Consider the following 20,560-nt stretch of genomic DNA (forward strand, 5'->3'; position numbering starts at 1 on the left):
TTGTTTGTTTGTTTGTTGTTTAACGCCGCACTCAGCAATATTCCAGCTCTATGACGGCGCATCAACCATGTCAGCGAGGCTGACCACCCGATTCAGTTAGTCGCCTCTTACGACAAGCAGTATCGGGTGGTCAGGTTTTCTGACTTGGTTGATGCAAATCATCGATTCCAATTGTGTGGATCGATGCTCATGATATTAATCACTGGATTGTCTGGTCCAGTGGATTATTTACAGACCGCCGTCATATAGCTGGAATATTGCTGAGTGCAGCGTTAAACAACAAACCAACCAAACAACATTTGTGTGATGGATTGTTTAATTCCACTCTTATCACTGATAATATGTTTTACAAATTGAACCCATGTGGAGAATCAACCTATGTCTTCAATGGCAGCATAAATTTGTATATCAATTTCATATCATATTAATTATATTTTTCCCAAACAGATACTGGTGCCTTGCCAGAATTTCCATAATGATGTCATGCTATAATATTATATATTTTTTTCCCCTTAGATACTGGTGCCTTGTGGCTGTGCCGCACGGTTGCCATGGTTTCCGAGCAATCTGCCCCTTCTGTGCCACACCTCTTGCATCGGACCCCGGCTATGTGAAGCTCATCTTCCAGGATCACACTGACTGATGTTAACTGCATTGCTGTTGTGTGGGTGGCAGCAGGACCAGGCCGCCAGGCCCCCTGTTTGTCTGTGTGTCTGTGTGTCTGTCGGTACTTCTGCGTTGGCCCTGACTGGCTCAGGGTGGGTATGACTGGTTATCTAAGTGTGTTAAGGAGTAATTACAACTGTATAGTGAGTAATAGCTTAGCTAGAATCTACCTCCCTACTTTACGTAGGTGACAGACGGTTCAGTGTGTTGTGTTGCTGAACCAGTATTTTCCCACTGCATAAATTCACATTCAATGACATGTGCATGGTTCCACTAAGGACATTTCACAGACTTATCTCTAGCATGATGATAACACGCTTGTCTGTGCACAGGAATTTTCAAAGAAAATAGACTCTGCACTATTATATTGTTATCATGGTTACATGTGATGAGCATATGATCAAAAGTAACATGTTGAATTCCAATTCAATATGCTATTCTCCACGTTCATATATAATATATATTATTCTTTGGTAATAACCAAACTACAGAGATTGTCAAAATCGTTTTGCCAAAACGACTGCTGTATGTATACCAGGTGCTGGTGAAAATTGATGTTGATGTGCAGCCACCATTAAGTAAAAGTTTGGGGCAATTTAGCCCTGGTTAGGGGTTGGGTGGAATGACAGAAAGGCGACACATCTTCATATGCAACTAAGATATAAAATCCATGTGGTTTCTTTTTCACTGGTGTCTTTGAGCGTACTTGCCCCCATTTCTGTCATATGTCCCCAAAATAGTCTGACACAATAGGAACAAAATTAAGACAGGCCACAATAAATTGATTGACACTTCAGCAGACGTGAAAAGGCTGACAGTAATTTTTTACTAGATTGTATTTCTTGAAATGACTACCGGTATTTCCTGTTTAATGCTTTTTGAAGGATATTTGGAGATTAGTTCGGTCATTTGAGCTACAGAATAAAATAATATTAATCAGTTTCTTGTGGTCTTAAGAATTTGATTATGTCTCAGCCATTCTTTAAGACTAATCATATGTAAACCTTCAAGTAATCATCTTGACCTGTTACATTGCTGTTATAGTACTGATACATATGGGTACTTAGTGATACAGTTTGTGAAGGTTACACTTCAAGGTGATCTTGGTACACCTGTACTTCAACTATTTAAACCCTATTCTGGTTACCTAGGCCACCAGACTGATAGATAACCGGTATTATATCCCAGTGGACAAATTTATATTGCTTCCAGTACACTAGATGTGAATGACAGAGGTCATTATCAGTTGTTGGATATATCATCGATGTTATTTTGTAAAGGGCCAGCAGTGAAGGAATGTATTTTTTTTTCAGTGTTTGTATTCAATAACATTTTATAGAATGAAAGTTTTTTTAGATTTGTATAGTTAATGAACCTTCTATCCTCAGATTTGAGGTATTTCCTTTATTTATTTGTAATGTACTTTAACCTTTTACAAAGGACAAGGTATGATAAGTGTCTCTTTGGGCCAAAAGGATCTGCATAATTTTCAGAATGGGGCAAATCTTTTAGAATTTGTTATGAGAACATAACTTTGTTCATTTCATTTCAATAATTGCTTTTTTGTTACTTAAGACAACACAACAACAAACACATAGTGCATTGTGACACCTTTTCTTGTGTCCAAAAGACTGATATTAATGGTTGTCATGAAGCATTTTTCTAATATTTGAACAAATCTTTTACCCTAGCTGATTTTCATAGATGTACTTAAAGCATTGCAAACATGGTAAAACATACATCTTGGGTCATGAACTAACTCCTACTTTTCATATACTTTCATTTGAAGTTCTAAAACTGTAACTTCTTTTTCTTGTTTTAGCCATATTTGTGTATTTGACTATGTTAGAAGTCAAAGAAAGTTTAAAAGAAAATGAGCTAGTTGTCAGCAATTTGAACATCTCTTATACTTTTCATACCAATATTTGAAAGTTTTCAGCAACTTTAAGACTTAAGATGTTCCCAAAGGGGCCAATAAAGGGCCCTTATCATACCTCTTCCTTTGATAGCAGGAATTCTTGATAACCAAGTCACAACACCGCTATACTGTATCTTAAGCTTTCATTCTGATGGTTCCTTCAGATGGAGATTTACATCTTGTGAACAGTTTGTTGTCTGCTGGGTTACTTTCAGTGTAGCAGAGGAGTCTTTTGAAACTCTTTAGTTTCTTCAACATCTTTGGAGATAAGAATCCTTACGACTGTTCTTTCAAGATTACATCATTCTAGCATGTCATATAATATGGAACACACAATTTCTAAAAATCTACCTTGTTGTTTTCATGTCATCCTACCCAGACTATGTGAGGCAGTGGTCATAATATCATCCACCAGTTTCTCTGACCTGACTTCATAATTTACATCTGGTTATGATAGGTTATGATATAGCTGACTGTGGTTTAACACAACAAATATTCATCTTATTACTGTTAGAGTAGCATCATATGGGCATTATATTAGTTAGGTGAGTAGATAAAACAGAGTCTTAAAATGTTCCACTGATAGAGAGGGATGGAACTATATCTTCATATTCTACACGACTGCCGTGAACTTGGGCATTTCATTGAATATAACCACAGTTACTTTGGATATAACCACCGTTACTTTGGATATAACCACTGTTACTTGGGATATAACCACTGTTACTTGGGATAAACCACTGTTACTTTGGATATAACCACTGTTACTTGGGATATAACCACTGTTACTTGGAATATAACCACTGTTGCTTTGGATATAACCACTGTTACTTGGGATATAGCCAGGCACTTTGGATATAACCACTGTTACTTGGGATATAACCACTGTTACTTTGATACTTTTCCTTGCCACACTTCCTGTGGCCTAGGGTATCAATCCTTTATCCATGTACTATGCTTGCTCATATAGTCCCTAAGACAATGATTGTCTTTTATTCCTGTATACTTTGTTGCAATGCCTGCTGGGGCAGAAATGACCACATATCACAATAGCACTATTGGAAACATATCATGATAAGCCACATTTAGTAAAAACAAAAACAAATTTGCACACATGGAGTATGGGTGCTTTGAAGATCAGAACAAAATGCTATGGATCAAGAGTTATTTCAGTGACTTATTGTAATTACAGTAATAGGCCATCAATATTTTCTGTGTACCTCTCATCGCCATGCTCAGCCTCAGAGAAGTAGTTGTTTGGAAGAGCAAAGAGTTCCACCTTCTTTTGATAAAACGATATATGTTATCTGTTGTATAATAAATGTGAAAATAGGTTCACAATTATGTGCTCATTAACTGGAAAGGGGGGCTCCCTTTCCCAAATTCCTTCTGATAGAATATAGCAAGTTTGTTAATAAAAGATTGTTAGGTGAGGCCATTTATTTTCAATGTGAAGCGGAACAGTAATTTTGGAACAAAGGGCATGAAATACATACAAAAATATACAGGACATATTTGGATGGGGGAAAAAAGTAATATAAAGAAATATTGCTGAATGATACTGCTATGTTCAACTACTTCATATCAACAATAGGAGTCAGAAGGTGGAATCTTAGCATCACGACTGTCCATTAGACTGCCAAACTTTCTCTTGTTATCTCTGGGCGACATTTGCATGCCCAGCACATGCTTCCTTTTGTTCTAATTCCTGTTATACTTGCCTTCGGTTTATAAAGATCAATATGAAATGGTATACTCTGTCAAGTTGAGAATATGGTTTGTTTTGACCAGGATAGAGAGCATATTTTGCTCCTTTCTCAAAGATATAGACCAGATATTTGCTGAAGAAAAGTCTTTTGTGTCGCGTTTCTACCTTGGCTTTCTTCAAACTTTGTATCAACATCTTTTATTTCATTCAGATTGATGCAGAAGCAGGAAGCTCTAAGTACATTACCATGGTTACCAGAACATGTATTTCTATCACTAGAGAACTTAAGGTAGATATTGAATTAATAAATAAACGCATGATTGCATATTAGTCTAACCTGAAAAATGAGGAAACAAAATGTTGTTTCAGGGGCTTAAGAGCAAAAAATGAGCTTTGCGCTAAAAGGGATGTTTCCTATATTAATTCTGATTATTCGTGGATCCAGCAGAATGTCCTACAGGAATACATATCACTGTCCTGTTACTTCATAGAAATGACTTTTCCATGTTTGTTTAGTTTTCTTATAGCGCAAGCAATACTTAAACTCTGACCAATTACTTTTATACCTTACAATCCTTTCACCATTGAGGCTATTTCTCAATAAGATTTGCTCAATATCTTTGTCATCATTTTGCTAAGGTTTGTATAAGTGAAATGGAGAAATGGCTATTTTGTAAAACATTTTCTTATGTCCATGTATATATATGCTTTGTAAACATATTGCAGCTTATTATATCTTCCAATAATTTGATTTAATTTATTTGGCATTTATTGGATGTGAAGCACCATGCCATGCTTGCATACACAGTGTTACAGAGGTTAGGGTGAGAACAGTACATACATAAAGTTTTTGTAATGTGTTAACTTTTATGCATACAAGGTACAGCTCTCTACACTTGCATGACTGCACCGTAATGGCTACAGTTTTCAGATGAAATACCTTGATGAAAATGTATCAGTGATTATGTGTTAATTTCAATTATTAAAAGTGTCTATGTATAGGAAGTAGTTTTCACACTGAGAAATATAGGTATTCCACCTGTAGTAATTGTAATTTGACACTGACAGTGTTATAACTGTTTCCTGTTGCATGATAAACAACTGTAAGTGAGGGTTACTGATTTCATTTTGTGCTGTTGATGTAAACCGTAAATCCTTGAATAGACGCCCAGGTATGTATTTATTTCAGAAATGTCACCCAGAGTCTAGACAAAGATAGTGTTTATTCAAGGCAGGCATCTGTTTTATCATAATGGTTAACTTGTCACACTTCAGTGAAGATGGGTCATGCAATTTGAATAAAACGTGTGATTTGCATTTTGTATTATTGCAGCTTTCGTTTCAATATTATTTTATTGATTTCCTAAAGGAATATCCATGATTAGAAATTTTGACCCTGCGTCTATTTTAGTTAGGCATTTATATATTTGGCAAGTCTATCAGACCCGGCATGTTTTCAAAGCAGATGGGGCGGTCGGGTAGCCTTGTGGTTAAAGCGTTCGCTCGTCACGCCAAAGACCCGGGTTCAATTCCCGACATGGGTACAATGTGTGAAGCCCATTTCTGTTGTCCCCCTGCTATGATATTGCTGGAATATTGCTAAAAGCGGCGTAAAATCAAACTCACTCAAAGTAGGCGTCTCTTCAAGGATGTACAGGATGTAGCAGGGTTGTTCCACGAGCCTTCTTTGTGCTGTAGGGGATATGTGTGGCCCAGTCTTCCCTTAGGCATGCCAGAAACCTATGATCAGGGGTTTGAAACCCTGATCTGCTCTGACCATTAATCATGTTCCCAAGGTCGTCAGCACCATACTTATTCTCATAGGTTTCACTACAGTGGTAATATACAAAACTTGAGTGACTTCAGGCTTTCATGAAAATCATGTTAACCCCTGGGCTGTCCTATAACTGAAATATTGTTCAGTGGGGCAGTAAAGGAAACTCACTGACTGAATGCTATGACTGTTGTATGTTTGTGAAGGTGGAGGAGTACTGCAGTCATAGTGCTGAGATAGCTTTATGGAATTACCCTGGCTTTGTAGGTCACATGTTAGGTGAAACTGATGCCAGATTATCATCTTTTTTATGGTCTGTTATTGATGGGGTGGTCGGGTAGCCAAGTGGTTAAAGCGTTCACTCATCACTCCGAAGACCAGGGTTCGATTCCCGACATGGGTACAATGTGTGAAGCCCATTTCTAGTGTCCCCTGTCGTGATGTTGCTAGAATATTGCTAAAAGTAGTGTAAAACCATTCTCACTCACTCTGTTATTGACTACAATTAGGCTTGACAAGCTAACTTGTTATTTTATGTTGTTTAATTTGCATTAGAGTACAGAAACAACTATCAAGAGGTTGCACCATGAAATAGCATATATGTATGTCTTTGAATAACACCACTGAAACAGCCTCATTCAGTCTACCAAGTAATTCGTCTAATGAAGTGATATTATTGTCCTTCACAAAGACCATCATGGGTTTTTTTTATCTGTCTATTGCAAACTGTCGGAAAGGTCACAAAACTTGTTGTTTGTCAGGATCTACTTAAGCTATCAGTTATCTACTCGCTGGTTATTCCATTCCATGTTTATGTTTCTTGAGAATCATTGATTAAAGATCTTTGATCAAGTTATTCCTGTTGTGTTTAATTTGAAATGGCATTTATTATACAAACAATTTCATAAAACAGCAGTGTTTGATGGCAAGGAGGCCCTGGAGGTGTGCTGTCATTGTAAACTACTGGAAAGAAGTTACAGAACAACCCACACACATTTCTTTCATGTGACTAAAGTTACTCCATCATGCCATGACAGATAGTATAGTCATTTTAAAAAGATGTGTGTTCTTTAACTTCGGGTAGTATATTTAAATCTAGGGACACTGTATTTTTTTTACTTTTAACATAGGGTTATGACAATTCCAAACACTGAGCAGTAAGTGTTCACATGGTCATTGAAATCTGTCTATTTATAGGAAACAAAAGGCATTGATGGTGATGTACCCTCGAGTTCATTGTTTTCTTGTAAAAGAAAGCTTCCTCAGTTTAGTTCATTCCACAAACTAAGATTGTAAATGTAGGGTCATTCTTGACATCATGTCCAAAACGTTTCCTTGAAAAATTCATTTCTAGTCAGTGTATTGATATTATATAGTAAATAAAGTTGAACATGATGATTTTTCATCATGATAAAGATCTAACCTTTTGTCTCAATGAATGTGTTCATATTGGTTTATTCTGTGTCTCAGTCATGTTTGAAAATATCAATTTGCCAATACATATATGGTAAAACCACATCATTCATGAAAGATATATATATATAGTAAGTAGTTGGCTGGTCGGTTGATAATGGGCTATATTGTATGCTTGATTAACAATACTTATATCACATGGTTATGGACTCACTGTAATAGTTGACCACTGAGGGCACTTCCAGTATTTCTGTTGTTTCAACACTAGTAACCCTCATTTGACATGATTTGGATATGGACTAACCATTGTAATAACACATACTTCGTTGTCATTATTGAAAGTGTAATGTAATATGTTATTAACCAACTGTACTAACTTTGAGAATTGTGTGATTTTAGTATAAATAGTATTGTTTTTTCACTCAGGGGAATCAGTTGTTTATGTTGATGAGAGTATCCGATTTGTTGTCTTTTCATCACCAAAAGTATCTACTCAACTTTTCATGGGGGTATTCCTACTGGAAGTGGGGACTGATTGCTAGGATATCCCATCGCCCAAATAGTATTTAATATCGCAGTAGAACAAACTTTCGGCTTCATGAGTTGCTTTTTGTAACAGTATGAAATATGTCTGTAACCCTGTCAGATGTTGAGTAGTGTATGTTTCTGTTGTTACATAAAACCAGCATTCTTGCACATATACATGTATTTTGCAGAAATTTAACCTGAATCCAAATTTCCTGTATCTATCAGAATGTGATTCAAAATTAAATAACGTAGCCAATCAAAATCATTGCACTTGAATTTTCTTGCAGTATAATTGTCTCTGATTGGGATGGTTCCAAATTATGTGAGTCAAGCTCTTTGATTAACTGTAATAGTGAATTGTCAAGGTGATAATAGAGGCTAGTCATTTAATAAAGGTTGGGGGAGCTGGAATTATCAATATCATATCAATTCATTACCGTTCTCAATCTAGTAATTTATTACACAACCCTTCCCAATTTTGTCTTGTGTTTTGAATTAACTTCAACCTGCACCCCTTTGACCAAGGTGCTGAATGTCACCAAACTGGTCGACATCTCCATGGTAACGACACAAGAATCGCTGCCGACATGAAACTGACATGCGATGACATATTGCAATGCTGTTAAATGTGGCATTGGGTCAAACTCTCCCACTCCAACCCACACATTCCCTAAACACAAGTCTTTTGTCAGGATAACTGTTGTTGTCATGACAAATAGTTTTCTTTACAGTGTTGGTAGTTCAAATAAGACGTCTTGATCAATTATGGAATTTGTATTTGACATCAATATTGAGCTTGCAAATATACAGTTGCAATACATGATTAAGATGTCATAGATCTGGACATCAGAAGACATGTAGGGGCAAATAGGATGACTCTACGACTCAAAGGGACCTTTTGGTAACTCAAATGAAAGGACAGGATTACACCATGGATCGTATTTACACTTTTAGTTGCAGAAATGCTAATAAACAGCAGTCACTGTTAAGTCAGAAACATGGTATGCAAAACTGACAATCCTTTAACATTCCTGTGGCATTGTTAATAATTAAGCTGGACCAAGATGATTTGAAGTAACCACTTCAGGTTGATGAATTTCAAGAAACTCAATGATCACAGCATTTGGGAGAGTGTTTCAGTGGGTGTTTAGAGTTGGTTAAGGGACTGGCCATGTACGGTATTATGGTGGCCCACCATGGATAATACCAAAGAAGAAGAAATTTGTAAAATGTTGCAATAGTTTCTGGTAGATTTGATGTGCAGGCTCAAACCTTGTGTAGCTGTTACAGTAATTCCGATATCTTATTTGCAATGTTAGCTTTAGTTCAATATTATGAATAACTGAGTTCATTGGGTAATTTCTATCACTATTTTGAACCTTTGAATATCTGTACCTTATGTTACGAAATAAAGCCAACTTTAAGTTCAGTACAATGTATACAGAAAAGGGAACTCTGATAGCGGAAATAGGATAAGATTTACCCCACCAAGAATCTGAAGACAATTCATATTAATATGTTTGTTAGCAAACTTACTTTATTGTTAAGGACATACCTCAACAATTTGGTGACTTGCATATGGAAAACATACTGGTATTTTACACAGTTAAATCTTGTTTCTGGAAGAAACTTATGAACTATCTCATTTATATTCATTTAAGAAATCAGTCTTGAACCACCACTGTTCAGATAACTATTAATTGTATTTATGAGCTGGGCCAACCCTCATTGATGTCAAGTTATTGTAGAACTGGATACAAATTTAATGCCATTGACTTCTGCATGTAGTATTGATTAAGTAGTATTGTTGAGTAGTATCATTTTCACTTATTGCATGTCATGTGTGCATTTGTATATAATTTATGTATGGTTTGCCATGTTATTTTTTGTAGATGTTCAGTTTTGTTGATTCATTTTGCAGATATGTATGTAAATACTGTATCTTACATGTACAGATTTGTATTATGTTATTTCCTGAGTTATCTCCCTTGGATGCCAGTGTGGTATGTGGCAATATGTGGCTGCTCGTCTTCTTGAATCTTTCATTGTAGCAGTGTATATTATTAATTTAAGCATTAAAACTACCATATTCATCAGGAAGTTCAGAACACTTGGGTTATTTTGGGGTTGCTTGGTTCAAGGATCTGCTTACCCATAACTCCATAACGTGTGGGAAAAGATTAAAAATGAATACTGAAAGCTTTAAGACGATTTAATCCTGTTTACTAAATATTAAATATTTGTAGAAAAACAACAACAGTTGATTGATGCAAAATGGAAAGTGACATTCAAAGACAGAAGAATTTTGAGAAATATTTTTTGTACATCTTGTTTATATACCGTATTCGACGTATTAAGCGCCTAGGGCGCTCTCAAAATTTGAATTAGGGGGCTCTTATTAGAATAAAATTTTGGAGAAAAAAAAACCAGAGTTGAAAGATTGTAAATTTAGTGGTTTTATGCTGACAGCCTGAAATGATATAAAATAAAAGTTTGTGTGTATTATACACGACAGATATATTTATCCAGAATTTAATTGCCCATAATTAAGGGTGCATATGACACACGAGTGCGTATTATACACGAATAAATAAGTCTTGTGTACATTGATCAATCCGAAGGGGTGCTAATTGGGATTGTTCACTAGCCAATATATTAGCAAACATAGCCATGGGCGCTTATTACGTCGAATACTGTATGTATTTTATTTTATTGTTTAACATCCATGGTTTCAAGAGAAAAAGTTTATCTTTAGACCAAGTATTGAAAAAACACATGCCAATATGTTTTGATGGGTGGAGGTGAGCTAGCGTTGCTTCTTTGCAAATGTGAATCACCATTTTGGTAATTTTGCTGTGTTTTCACAGCCCTGATCTGTCTGCTTCAGACACAATACTGTTTCTTCAGCAATAACGGTTTCAGTGTACAATGTTTCTGCACTTACAGTGTCCTGATGATTGTCTGAAAGGTCCTCACAAGTAAACAGTCTGACTTCTCAAACAATTATGCTCTGGTTTCAAATCATGAAGTTTAAAATGTATGTATTATTGAAGAGTTTGAAAATCTGTGGAAGCTTGGACTCTATGAACTTTATTGTCACCATATGGATGTTAGTTGCCCAGTTCTTAGTAAGATAACTGTTGTGAAAGGTAGTGTTACGATGTTCAGAGGCAAGAAGAAGAAAACACCATCTTTTCACCACAGAATCACAGGGTTCAGCTTGCTTTAACGTTGACAGGTGCATGGAACTACAACTGAGTTTTGGAAGGAAACATGTAATTGAATAAATAGGAATTCTCTATATTTATTTCTATTCCCTGACTAATTCTGAATAATATTCTAGTACTCTGAAAGTGTTTTTCAAAACATGTGCCGCTAAATGTCAATATCTAAGTAAAACAGACTGGAAGTTAGTGGGCATCATCATGTTATGAATAGTCCTTGCTGTATCACTTGGTGTTTAGTGGTTTGATTTTGTCTGAATGCAAATGAAGCAAATTATGGCTTAGGAGTCTTTTATGGTGATTGTTATTAGGGCTGGGACGGGTAACTCAGGTACCCGGGTCGGGTGGGTACTGAGTAGGACCCGGGTACCCACAGGACTACCCGGACCCGTGGTTTGTCACGTGATATATTGTTAAATGACAAACATTATCTAGAACTCCATGGTTACACTACAAGTTACTAATGTTCGCATTTCTTTCTGACTGTGCACCCATTCCTTCTGATTTTTATATGGTTGAATAAAGATATAACTTAATTCAACTTCAGTGTATGAATGACCAGATTGTTTAATACACATATCTATATACATTTTGCCAGGGCTATGCTAAAAATGTTCCCAATCGGACATTTTGAGACATCTCCTGAGACCTACAGCGGGTACCCAGGTAGGGTCGGGTAATAGGGCGGTGGGTACCAGGGTAGTAAATTTGGTCTTGTCCCAGCCCTAATTGTTATGGCTTATAATTTCTTATATAAATAAGTTCCAGGTATTGCCTATTTGATAAATATGCTGATAATAATATCCATGTACTTTTTGTAACCAAGCCTTGCTATGTCAATATTGGAAATGTTATCAAACTTAGAAATTAGACAGTGTTATCATTGTCTAATGCTACTATCCACCAGATCTCCACTGGTTGACAAACAGTGGAGTTGATTTTGTACACAGTCTATGAAGACAAGAACCTTGTCTAACGCGAGACACTCGACACCTATTTACTGCTATAACTTGAAGAAGGCAACTGGCAGGAAACGATTCTTCCCTCACAGTAGCGACCGAGCTGCCTAATTGCTGCATGCCACTATGAGAGGAACATCACATTAAGCTTGATTGGATCAAGATTTCCATGGTACATTTGTATGAACTATCACTTGTACATTTGTATGTTGTAGTCACTCCCAGATCTGATTATTCCTGAGATTACTGGTAGGATTCGTGATTAATGTGCTTCCATAGTTAGCTTAATGAGCCTTAATTAAGCATTAATGTTGTGGTTCTGACTACATAGGTTTGATTAATAAGAATGTAGACAGGGCCATAACTTCATGTAGCCATTAAAGAAATTCCAGGTTATGAACTTTACTCAATGTTTTTGATAAATTTGTCAACACAATTGTTAAATGTATGCTTTAATGGGTAATCTAAACACCTTTGTCCTTCAAGTTACCCTATCTGGTATTGACAGGATTTATACAAGTGTCACTGTTCTGATTATTTTGGGCATGTGGATGTCTTAAAATGAAAGTCACAGCATTATTATCATGATTGATTGACCCTCTTTCCACATAGTGATATCTGTTTAACAATGGTGCCAAAATATCCCAAATGACCATATGGATATTTTCACCAAGGATGGAAGTCCATTGTGGGTCTCAAAGCACATGGGGCCTGCAATCTAGGATGTATTTCTCCACTGTTTTTGTAATAAATGGCACAAATACCATAACCCACTTATTTGTACATTCACTTCTCTGTATATTGTGATGATCTGTATCAAGGTTTTTGTTTTCCTCAATTGCCTAACTGTGCACCAATGCAGAATAAATGATAAAGATTTCACATCACATCTGGGTTTGTTGTTGCTATGTAAATAATCGAATCTGGACCAGACAATCCAGTGATTGACATCATGAACATGGATCCACGCAATTGGGATACAATGACAGGCATCAACTAAGTCAGCAAGCCTGACCACCTGATCCTGTGAGTCGCCTCTTACAGCAAGCATGGGTTCCTGAAGACCTATTCTACCCCGGATCTTCATGGGGGACAAGCATGGGTTGCTGAAGACCTTTTCTACCCCGGATCTTCACGGATCATGCAGCCAAGCAGTGATCCTGATGCATCAATACACAGACACAGGACAGTGTACAGTCTGTTGTTTGACGTCACATTCAGCAATAACCCAGCTATACTACCAACAGAAAATAAGGGAACTATTGATATGAATGTAGCTATTGTTGACATGTACATTTACAATACCCTGGCGATGCATCTAATCACAATGAAAACCACACCATGCAAGTGCACACAAAAGCTCAAGTGTGTGCGTCTGTAAGGGAACACACAATCACTAATGTAATTGAGTTCAGCACACGCTTAAAAATGACTCCCGAGATTACATCTCAATGAACAGACAAAATAACAGATTGTGGGTACGACAGAGGTGCAGGGGAAGTCAATATCCCAAGTTGCCTGATTGTTTGGCAAATCAAAACATGTAATTTCTCGACTGTGGGACGAGTACTGGGTTGCAGTGAGACCTGGGCAAGGCAGACCATGACACTTATCAGATTTATACTTGAGCATGATTGTACTTGGAAATACCCCTTTCCTCAGAGAAACTGTAGCCATTACATGAAATGAGCCCTACCTACTTCAGTATGTAATGTCAAAGCGTCAGACTTTGACATTGCAATTGTTAACTAATTGATATCCTTATGACACTATTAAATGTGCTTCACTCAGTGCCAACAAGGTTTGTACAGTTTTGTAGCTTTACAACTGGAGATGAATGCAAGAAAATTCAAAACCTTAGGCGTATACCTAATAAAAACAGGACTAATTAGTCACATTTAAACCCCAAATAAAATATTAAAACCAAAACTACCTTATCTAACAACCACCCAACACACACAGCTCCCTTAGTTCAGCACCCACCCACCCTTGGCATTCTTTCCAAATCTCAAAATTACTATATAAGCAACCCCTAAAGCCCCCCTCCTGGGTTGCACAAACTCACTTTTCCCCTTTTTTTTGAAACCCATTAAATGGCCTGGCCGGGCCTGTGTGCGACATACGCTTGCAGTCGGAAAGCACACGTTAAATCTCCAATATAAGTAAGTAAGAACAGGGCTTGGCATTAACCTAATGAAGAACCACACTGTTGCTGTAACAAGCAAGGCACTATCCAGTATACCAAGCCCACAACTCTGTCCTTGTTGAAATACAGCATGATTGAACATAGTGAGTGAACATTGATCTACCAGCAATACTCCAGCTATCTTTGTCTGGACCAGCAGTTGATTCAGTGAGCAAAGGTTCATCAGGGTATAATGGGTCTGTGAGCTTCATGCCGTAAACACCTTGAAAACAGGCCACACACATATTGTAACTATCTATTATTTGTCGACAGATTCAGAGGACCTATTCTGCACCAAAATCTCAAAAAGGATTACGGTACTTATAGTCTGCTGAGGTGAGGTGAAGTGAAATGTGGTTTAATTTCTCATTCAAGATTGCTGCACTGGTATAGTGATGTGTATGTCTGCTTTTACTAATCCTGACTAATGTCGATTTTTATAGTGCTAGCCCACTGAAATACCATGCCGAGTGAATACCCCACTCAGAGCCAACAAGTCCTTGTTTTAGCCCCTTAATGCTGAGCACCTGAGACAGAGGAGGTCTTATAGTCTGTGAATCATGTGTAGTTTTGTGTTACTATAAACTATTTCTCATCAGTAGTATCAATGCATGTTGAGGTGATATGTGCATATTTGGGAAGCTTCTTGGTAGACAGGGCCCAGTCGTGTGAGTTTTGTGCTTTGGGCCTGCCAGAAACATACGCCAGTGGGTTCGAATCCTGGTTCACCCAATTATATTTCCAGGTTTGTCAGCACTATGGGTTTCACTAAAGTGGAAACGTCCGAGACCAGCATCACTTCAGGCTTTCCTTTCACATTAAGATGACATGCTGTGATATGACTGGAATACTGTTCAAAGCCAACTCACTCACTTAATAGAGATCATAGTGAGCACTGACAGATGAGCCCTCTGGGATTCCAGGTTTGAATTGGTCCTCAGCAATCTATGGTGGCTTAAGAAATGACTAAAGGATTTGGGTAGTCATGGTTCCACGACTTGGTTGATGGCGTGTCAATGGACCCCAAAAGGGGTGGATCGTTGCTCATAACAACAATCACCATATTGTGTGGTCCAGACTTCATTATTTACAGGCCACTGTCATATAGCTGGAATATTTGTAAGTGTTGTATTAAGAAACCAACAAACACACAATGATGGATGATTGACACTGCACATAACACAACACAAGTATCCATTGGGAACTTTTAATTTACAACTTCGTAATGATTTTTGTACATTAACCACAAATGTCACACTCTCATCCCTTTCTTTCTAGAGGTACACTGAAGGAGATTTTCTTCTAAAGGTATAGCTTAGTTAATGAGGAGGATCGAAGTGGGTGTCTGAAAAGAAAAGAATGATTATTATTTCAGACATGTCCACTGACAATCACAATTCTGCAATAGTTATTTTGACTCTCTAATGTTTGTGATACCATAAGGTCAAACCTTAACACTTTTTAACAAAAAATAGATAATTTTCATATGTGTCTGGGTGCAAGAAAACAGTCTAGAACATATGAATAATTTGAAACTCCTTATTGTATGTTACATTCATAACATTTTTAAAACTACTTCAAGTTGATCATCTTCACTTGGATGTTTCTAATTGGTGCACATTCATAATGGAAATTTCACTTACGTTCCCGATTCTTCCTGATTTGATCCCACTGTCGAACGTTACCAGGAGAGTGCACTGTAAACAGGGAACAAAGTTTTGAAAATGTAAAATAAGATCTGATGTACAGGATAATCTATCTTACTACTCACCATGCTCATTGACTGAGCTTTTGTAACTTTTCATAATACATTGTACTTTAGTCTTTTCCATTTTATAGAATTTCTTTCTCAAATAACTTTAAGAAATTATTTTCAAGTCAAATATTGTAGAATGAATTATGTTTTATTGTTTAGCATAACACAAGTTCTCATTTCTTACCTCCACTGTGAATTTTGTAGATCACAGGAAGTGTCGCAAGTAGAGCGTACGACAAATATCTAACAAATCTTCCATTTTTCCAGTGGAATCTAAACGGGAACAGCTTTATCTTTCCTGCTACAGAGTAGGGATAACGTACAGGTTCCACTCCGCCCGCCATCTGGAGAAAAAATAAAGAGCTCAATGACATTGCAGGGTTAGAAACTAACAGCTTTAGTCAACTTGTCCTTATAATGATAACATATAGCAAAACCTTTAAAAAGGGCCAATTTCTGCTAGTCCTTAGCAGTTTGGTAAGGACTACAGGACAAGTGCCAATTTCTAACGCTGCATTGTAGCAGAAATGCAAGAATGTACCTAGCTATTAGCTAATTGAATTCAAACTTGCCTCTTCAATCTCATTCCCTAGGCATTTCTCTCTTCATGTCCAGTCTTACTGAATTAATGATGCAATCTAAAATCCATGGATTTACATAGCAAAATGACCTAAGTGAGCTCCTGTACAATTGCTATCAAAGTGCAACTATAATTTCAAATACTCTGCCACAAGCATGACGAAGGAATAAAAGTCAAAACTGAAGGGAAATGCCTGGCACTCATATAATAAAATGACTAAGTAGCACCAATCCATGGGCCATCTTTCCGCATCAGATCTGTTTGTTGCAAGCATTTATATCTTGGTGTCCACGATAACAGCCCCCATGATTCTTGATAATTTCTGACTAGGTTTCTGTGAAGTCTTCACTTGTTTGTAGTCAAACTACAATACCTGGCCTAGCTGATGGTTGTCTGTATTCAAGTTTTGACAGTGGGTGTGCAGGGATAACCACAGATTGGATTCCATACATGATCCGAAGTATAAACACACCAAACAATATATTTGAGGTTCTTTTATTTGTTTTCTGCATGAGATATACTCCGAACTAAGGTGGGCTTTATATTAGCCTAATAGTTAAAACTTCTATTGGCATAGTATACACCGATCTGCCCTTAGCCTGACCTGCTGGGGCCTTGGCTGACCTCTTACTAAATGAATTATGCTTTAATTACTGCATCCTGTTACTTTTCTTTACTATGGTAACCGTTTGAACCCTCTTCCTACGTTGCAATTTATGATATACAATGTGCATAATGATAATATACAAGACTTAGTTACAACCTTACTTTCATAGTAGATCTAGCACCGGGTCCATATTCTTAGTGATTTTGTGCTTGGGGTTTGGTGAATCACGTATAGAAACGTAAAAGACGGGGCAACCTGAATCGTTTCTCATGCTAGCAAGCCCTTACAACCACTGTTACTCTAAATGTAATGCTGACAGCGTAGTAAACCAACATCTGCTCATCAACAGAGCACATTATGCACGAAAACGGAAGGTCTAGTCGCTTGTCACCGGTTTCGGCGTTTCAATAAGAGTATGGATTTTAGCGTTTCAAATTTTGTGCTAAGTGTTCGTCAACATTTTATGATGGATGTCACAATGTCAACACAAATTAACTCTGCTCCACATAAACAAGCTGGCACCTACTTCGATGCGTGTCCTTCACAGGCTTCCGACGAACTTGAAGAAAATGGAGGAAGGACTACATCAGCGCCCTCAAGCGGTAACTAGTGTAGAAGGAAGGGACGTAATATCTCTTTTCTCTTGACACACTGCGCAATGGAAAACATTAATGTTTACCTATGTATCCTATCAATATATTTTTCGCTCATGAATCAAAATCTTCGGGTTTATATAAATTCTTAACCCAAACGAATTCGTACTCCAAAGAAATGAGCAATTTCGTACCCCAAATCTAAAGTAATTAGGTAACCCTATGCAATAAGCAATGATTTACGCTTTATAACATATCAATTTCGATTTTGATCTGAACAACATGTAATGTAGATTCGTAAGTGCGATATTTTATTCGGACCCCTCCATCTTATATAAATTACAATACCACTAACCATATTGGTATTTCGTTTTTTTTCTCTTTTAAAAGACGTAATTACGAGAATAAAGTCGTAATTACGACTTTTCAAAACTCGTAACTACGAGAATAAAGTCGCAATTACGACTTTTCAAAACATGTCATAACCAGAATAAAGTCGTAATTACGCGAAAAAATAGTTTACAATAAGATTCTTTGTGTATAATTTAACTACTCATAACAAATCAAACCATGAACCTTTTGCTCTGGAAAGATATCATTAGTAACATACATTTTATAATTTCCACATTACTTTGTAACGTACCTACTAGAATTAGCATCTATTTGTGTGAATGGAATTTCCGAATACACAACCAGGGAAATGTATTTTACGTTAAATTATTTAATACATCAATATAATAATGAGTAATAACAGAAGAATTTCAACACCATGAATTAATAAAGTATCATCTATATACATCCATATAGTTTGTAGTAAACAGAGAGAGGTATGGCAATGGTAAACCCATACGATGGGCAAACGAACAGAACTGTTTCGGGTGCAGTGACTCAACAAGTTACATGTGGAAGTGGAAGAATCATCCATTTGTACTGCCTTTTATAAGCACTTTTTTTCTATCGTAATTACGACTTTTTAAATTCAAAACTCGTAATTACGACTTTATTCTCGTAATTACGACTTTTAAAAGAGAAAACAAATACAAATATGGTCCCAATGGGCTTTCGTACAGGGTAATGATTCAAGTTTAAAATCTCAAGTACATGTACTTCTTTTGAAAAAGTGATACACGTTTAAAGGTGTATACGTATTTCCATTTAATACATTGCTGCGTGGGACTATTCAAATACTTTGGTGTAAACTGAAAACGTACATGATCTGTCAAAAGGTGTGTGTGATTGCATGCAGCTTTTTGGGTGAGTGACTTGAGAAGAGTTACACACTATTTAGCAATCCAACGACGGGTCACGCCATGTATATATGCTACACTGAGGGAACTCGAACAAACGCTTTCACCTTGACGATGTCACCTCTACTGAACCTGGCCTAAAAAATCTTCGGAACAAAAAAACAAGCCCGGGTGATCATAACATTTGTCCACATTTGGCTGAAATAGATACATAATTCTTCGTATATTATGGATGCAAATAGTTATGTTAGCTCCTGTGTGATAGAAATACTGTATATATTTGCATGTTTTCAACAAATCATATTTCTAATAATTAATGTGTATGTGTTATTGTCCACAATCCATCTCCACGCGGGATGCCTGATATAAGATGACAGCTGATAAATAATGCTTTTTCATATGAGTTAGTTAATATTACACACGTGCCTACCTTGTTTAACTGGATACGAAAGTCTTTGAAAGGCATTTAGAAGTGATACACATAAAGAAGAGAATTCATGGATGTCAACTTGTTAATTATGATAAAGAAGTTGACATCCATAAATTCTCCCTTATGGATACGAAAGTTTGGGAATATCATTAACAAGTATGAAAGCCTATTCTGTTTAAACCATATTTCGTTTGTAAGAAAACAGTTTTCATATGTTTGTGTCTAAATTCCAAAGTGACTATTAGAATTTTGTATGGAATATTTCATAAAAGAGGAGGAATATCCTTTCATAAAGTGCTACAATGAGAATAATACTATTTCCCAGCTCGATCTGTGTTTCACCTGTGTCATCCATCCTATGCCTTCTAACACACCCGATCCAGTACGTGTGGTTTGCATGGAAAAGGATGAAGAGAGCTAGGTAAGACCGAATTTAGGTCGCTTATATGCAAAAATAAGTGTTAAGTGGAGATAGATCCTAACCACAATATGTCAACAAATAAAGGTTTAACACGAAACAACCTTTTATGCAAATGCCCCTTATTTTGTTCAACTTTGAGAATTGTTTTCTAAAAGTAGACAGCTTTTTCACATGCTATACTAGAATTTGTAGAGCCCTTCAGACTTACTTGCCTTGAGTGTTATATTGTTGCCTGGTAGATTATATAAAACGAGTCTGGAAGTGGGAAACAGTGGTTGACAGCATGAGCATCGGTCCGCGTAGTCGGGCACGAGGGCACACAATCAGCCGGGCCACAGTTCACCACCGATCCTCATTTTGGGGCTCTTACAGTCACTCTGTCGGGAATCCCTATGCATTTTCATGGAACACGTATGGTTCAGTCGTCTATATAGGGTATTAATATGCTGTGTAGAGTTCCGTCCCTTCGGCGTGCCAGAAACTTGATCGTGGATTTAAATCCCAGGCTCAGTCTCATCATATTTCTTGGCTTGTCAACAGCATCTGTGATC

At 37.0% G+C, this 20,560-nt stretch overlaps 2 protein-coding genes across 2 annotated transcripts in view; one reads left to right on the forward strand and one right to left on the reverse strand.

The window, feature by feature from the left end:
• Nucleotides 1–13,038, forward strand: part of LOC139443075 (protein pellino-like) — a 41,758-nt gene extending 28,720 nt beyond the window's left edge. The window contains exon 10 of the mRNA XM_071224005.1: nt 517–13,038. Within this exon, the coding sequence (XP_071080106.1) occupies nt 517–643 (127 nt within the window). The 3' untranslated portion in view covers nt 644–13,038. The remainder of the gene's footprint in view (nt 1–516) is intronic.
• Nucleotides 13,039–15,566: 2,528 nt separating this feature from the next.
• Nucleotides 15,567–17,930, reverse strand: LOC139443501 (uncharacterized). Its single transcript, XM_071224487.1, has 4 exons — nt 17,845–17,930; nt 16,316–16,475; nt 16,019–16,072; nt 15,567–15,720 (listed from the first exon to the last, which is right to left on the reverse strand). The coding sequence occupies exons 2-4, from the start codon at nt 16,473–16,475 to the stop codon at nt 15,695–15,697; spliced, it is 240 nt and encodes a 79-aa protein (XP_071080588.1). The 5' UTR covers nt 17,845–17,930; the 3' UTR covers nt 15,567–15,694.
• Nucleotides 17,931–20,560: the final 2,630 nt, after the last annotated feature.

The sequence above is a fragment of the Haliotis cracherodii genome, unplaced genomic scaffold (genome assembly GCF_022045235.1).
Source record: "Haliotis cracherodii isolate W230 unplaced genomic scaffold, xgHalCrac1.p SCAF_5, whole genome shotgun sequence".
NCBI lineage: Eukaryota > Metazoa > Mollusca > Gastropoda > Lepetellida > Haliotidae > Haliotis > Haliotis cracherodii.

Bases quoted from the DNA above. Each gene is read 5' to 3' on its own strand.
- LOC139443501 (XM_071224487.1), bottom strand. From the start codon at position 16,475: ATGGCGGGCGGAGTGGAACCTGTACGTTATCCCTACTCTGTAGCAGGA. The intron at 16,073-16,315 runs GTAAGAAATGAG...CCCTGTTTACAG, and splicing joins CTACAAAATTCACAGTGGAG to TGCACTCTCCTGGTAACGTT. The intron at 15,721-16,018 runs GTAAGTGAAATT...TTTTCTTTTCAG, and splicing joins AATCAGGAAGAATCGGGAAC to ACACCCACTTCGATCCTCCT.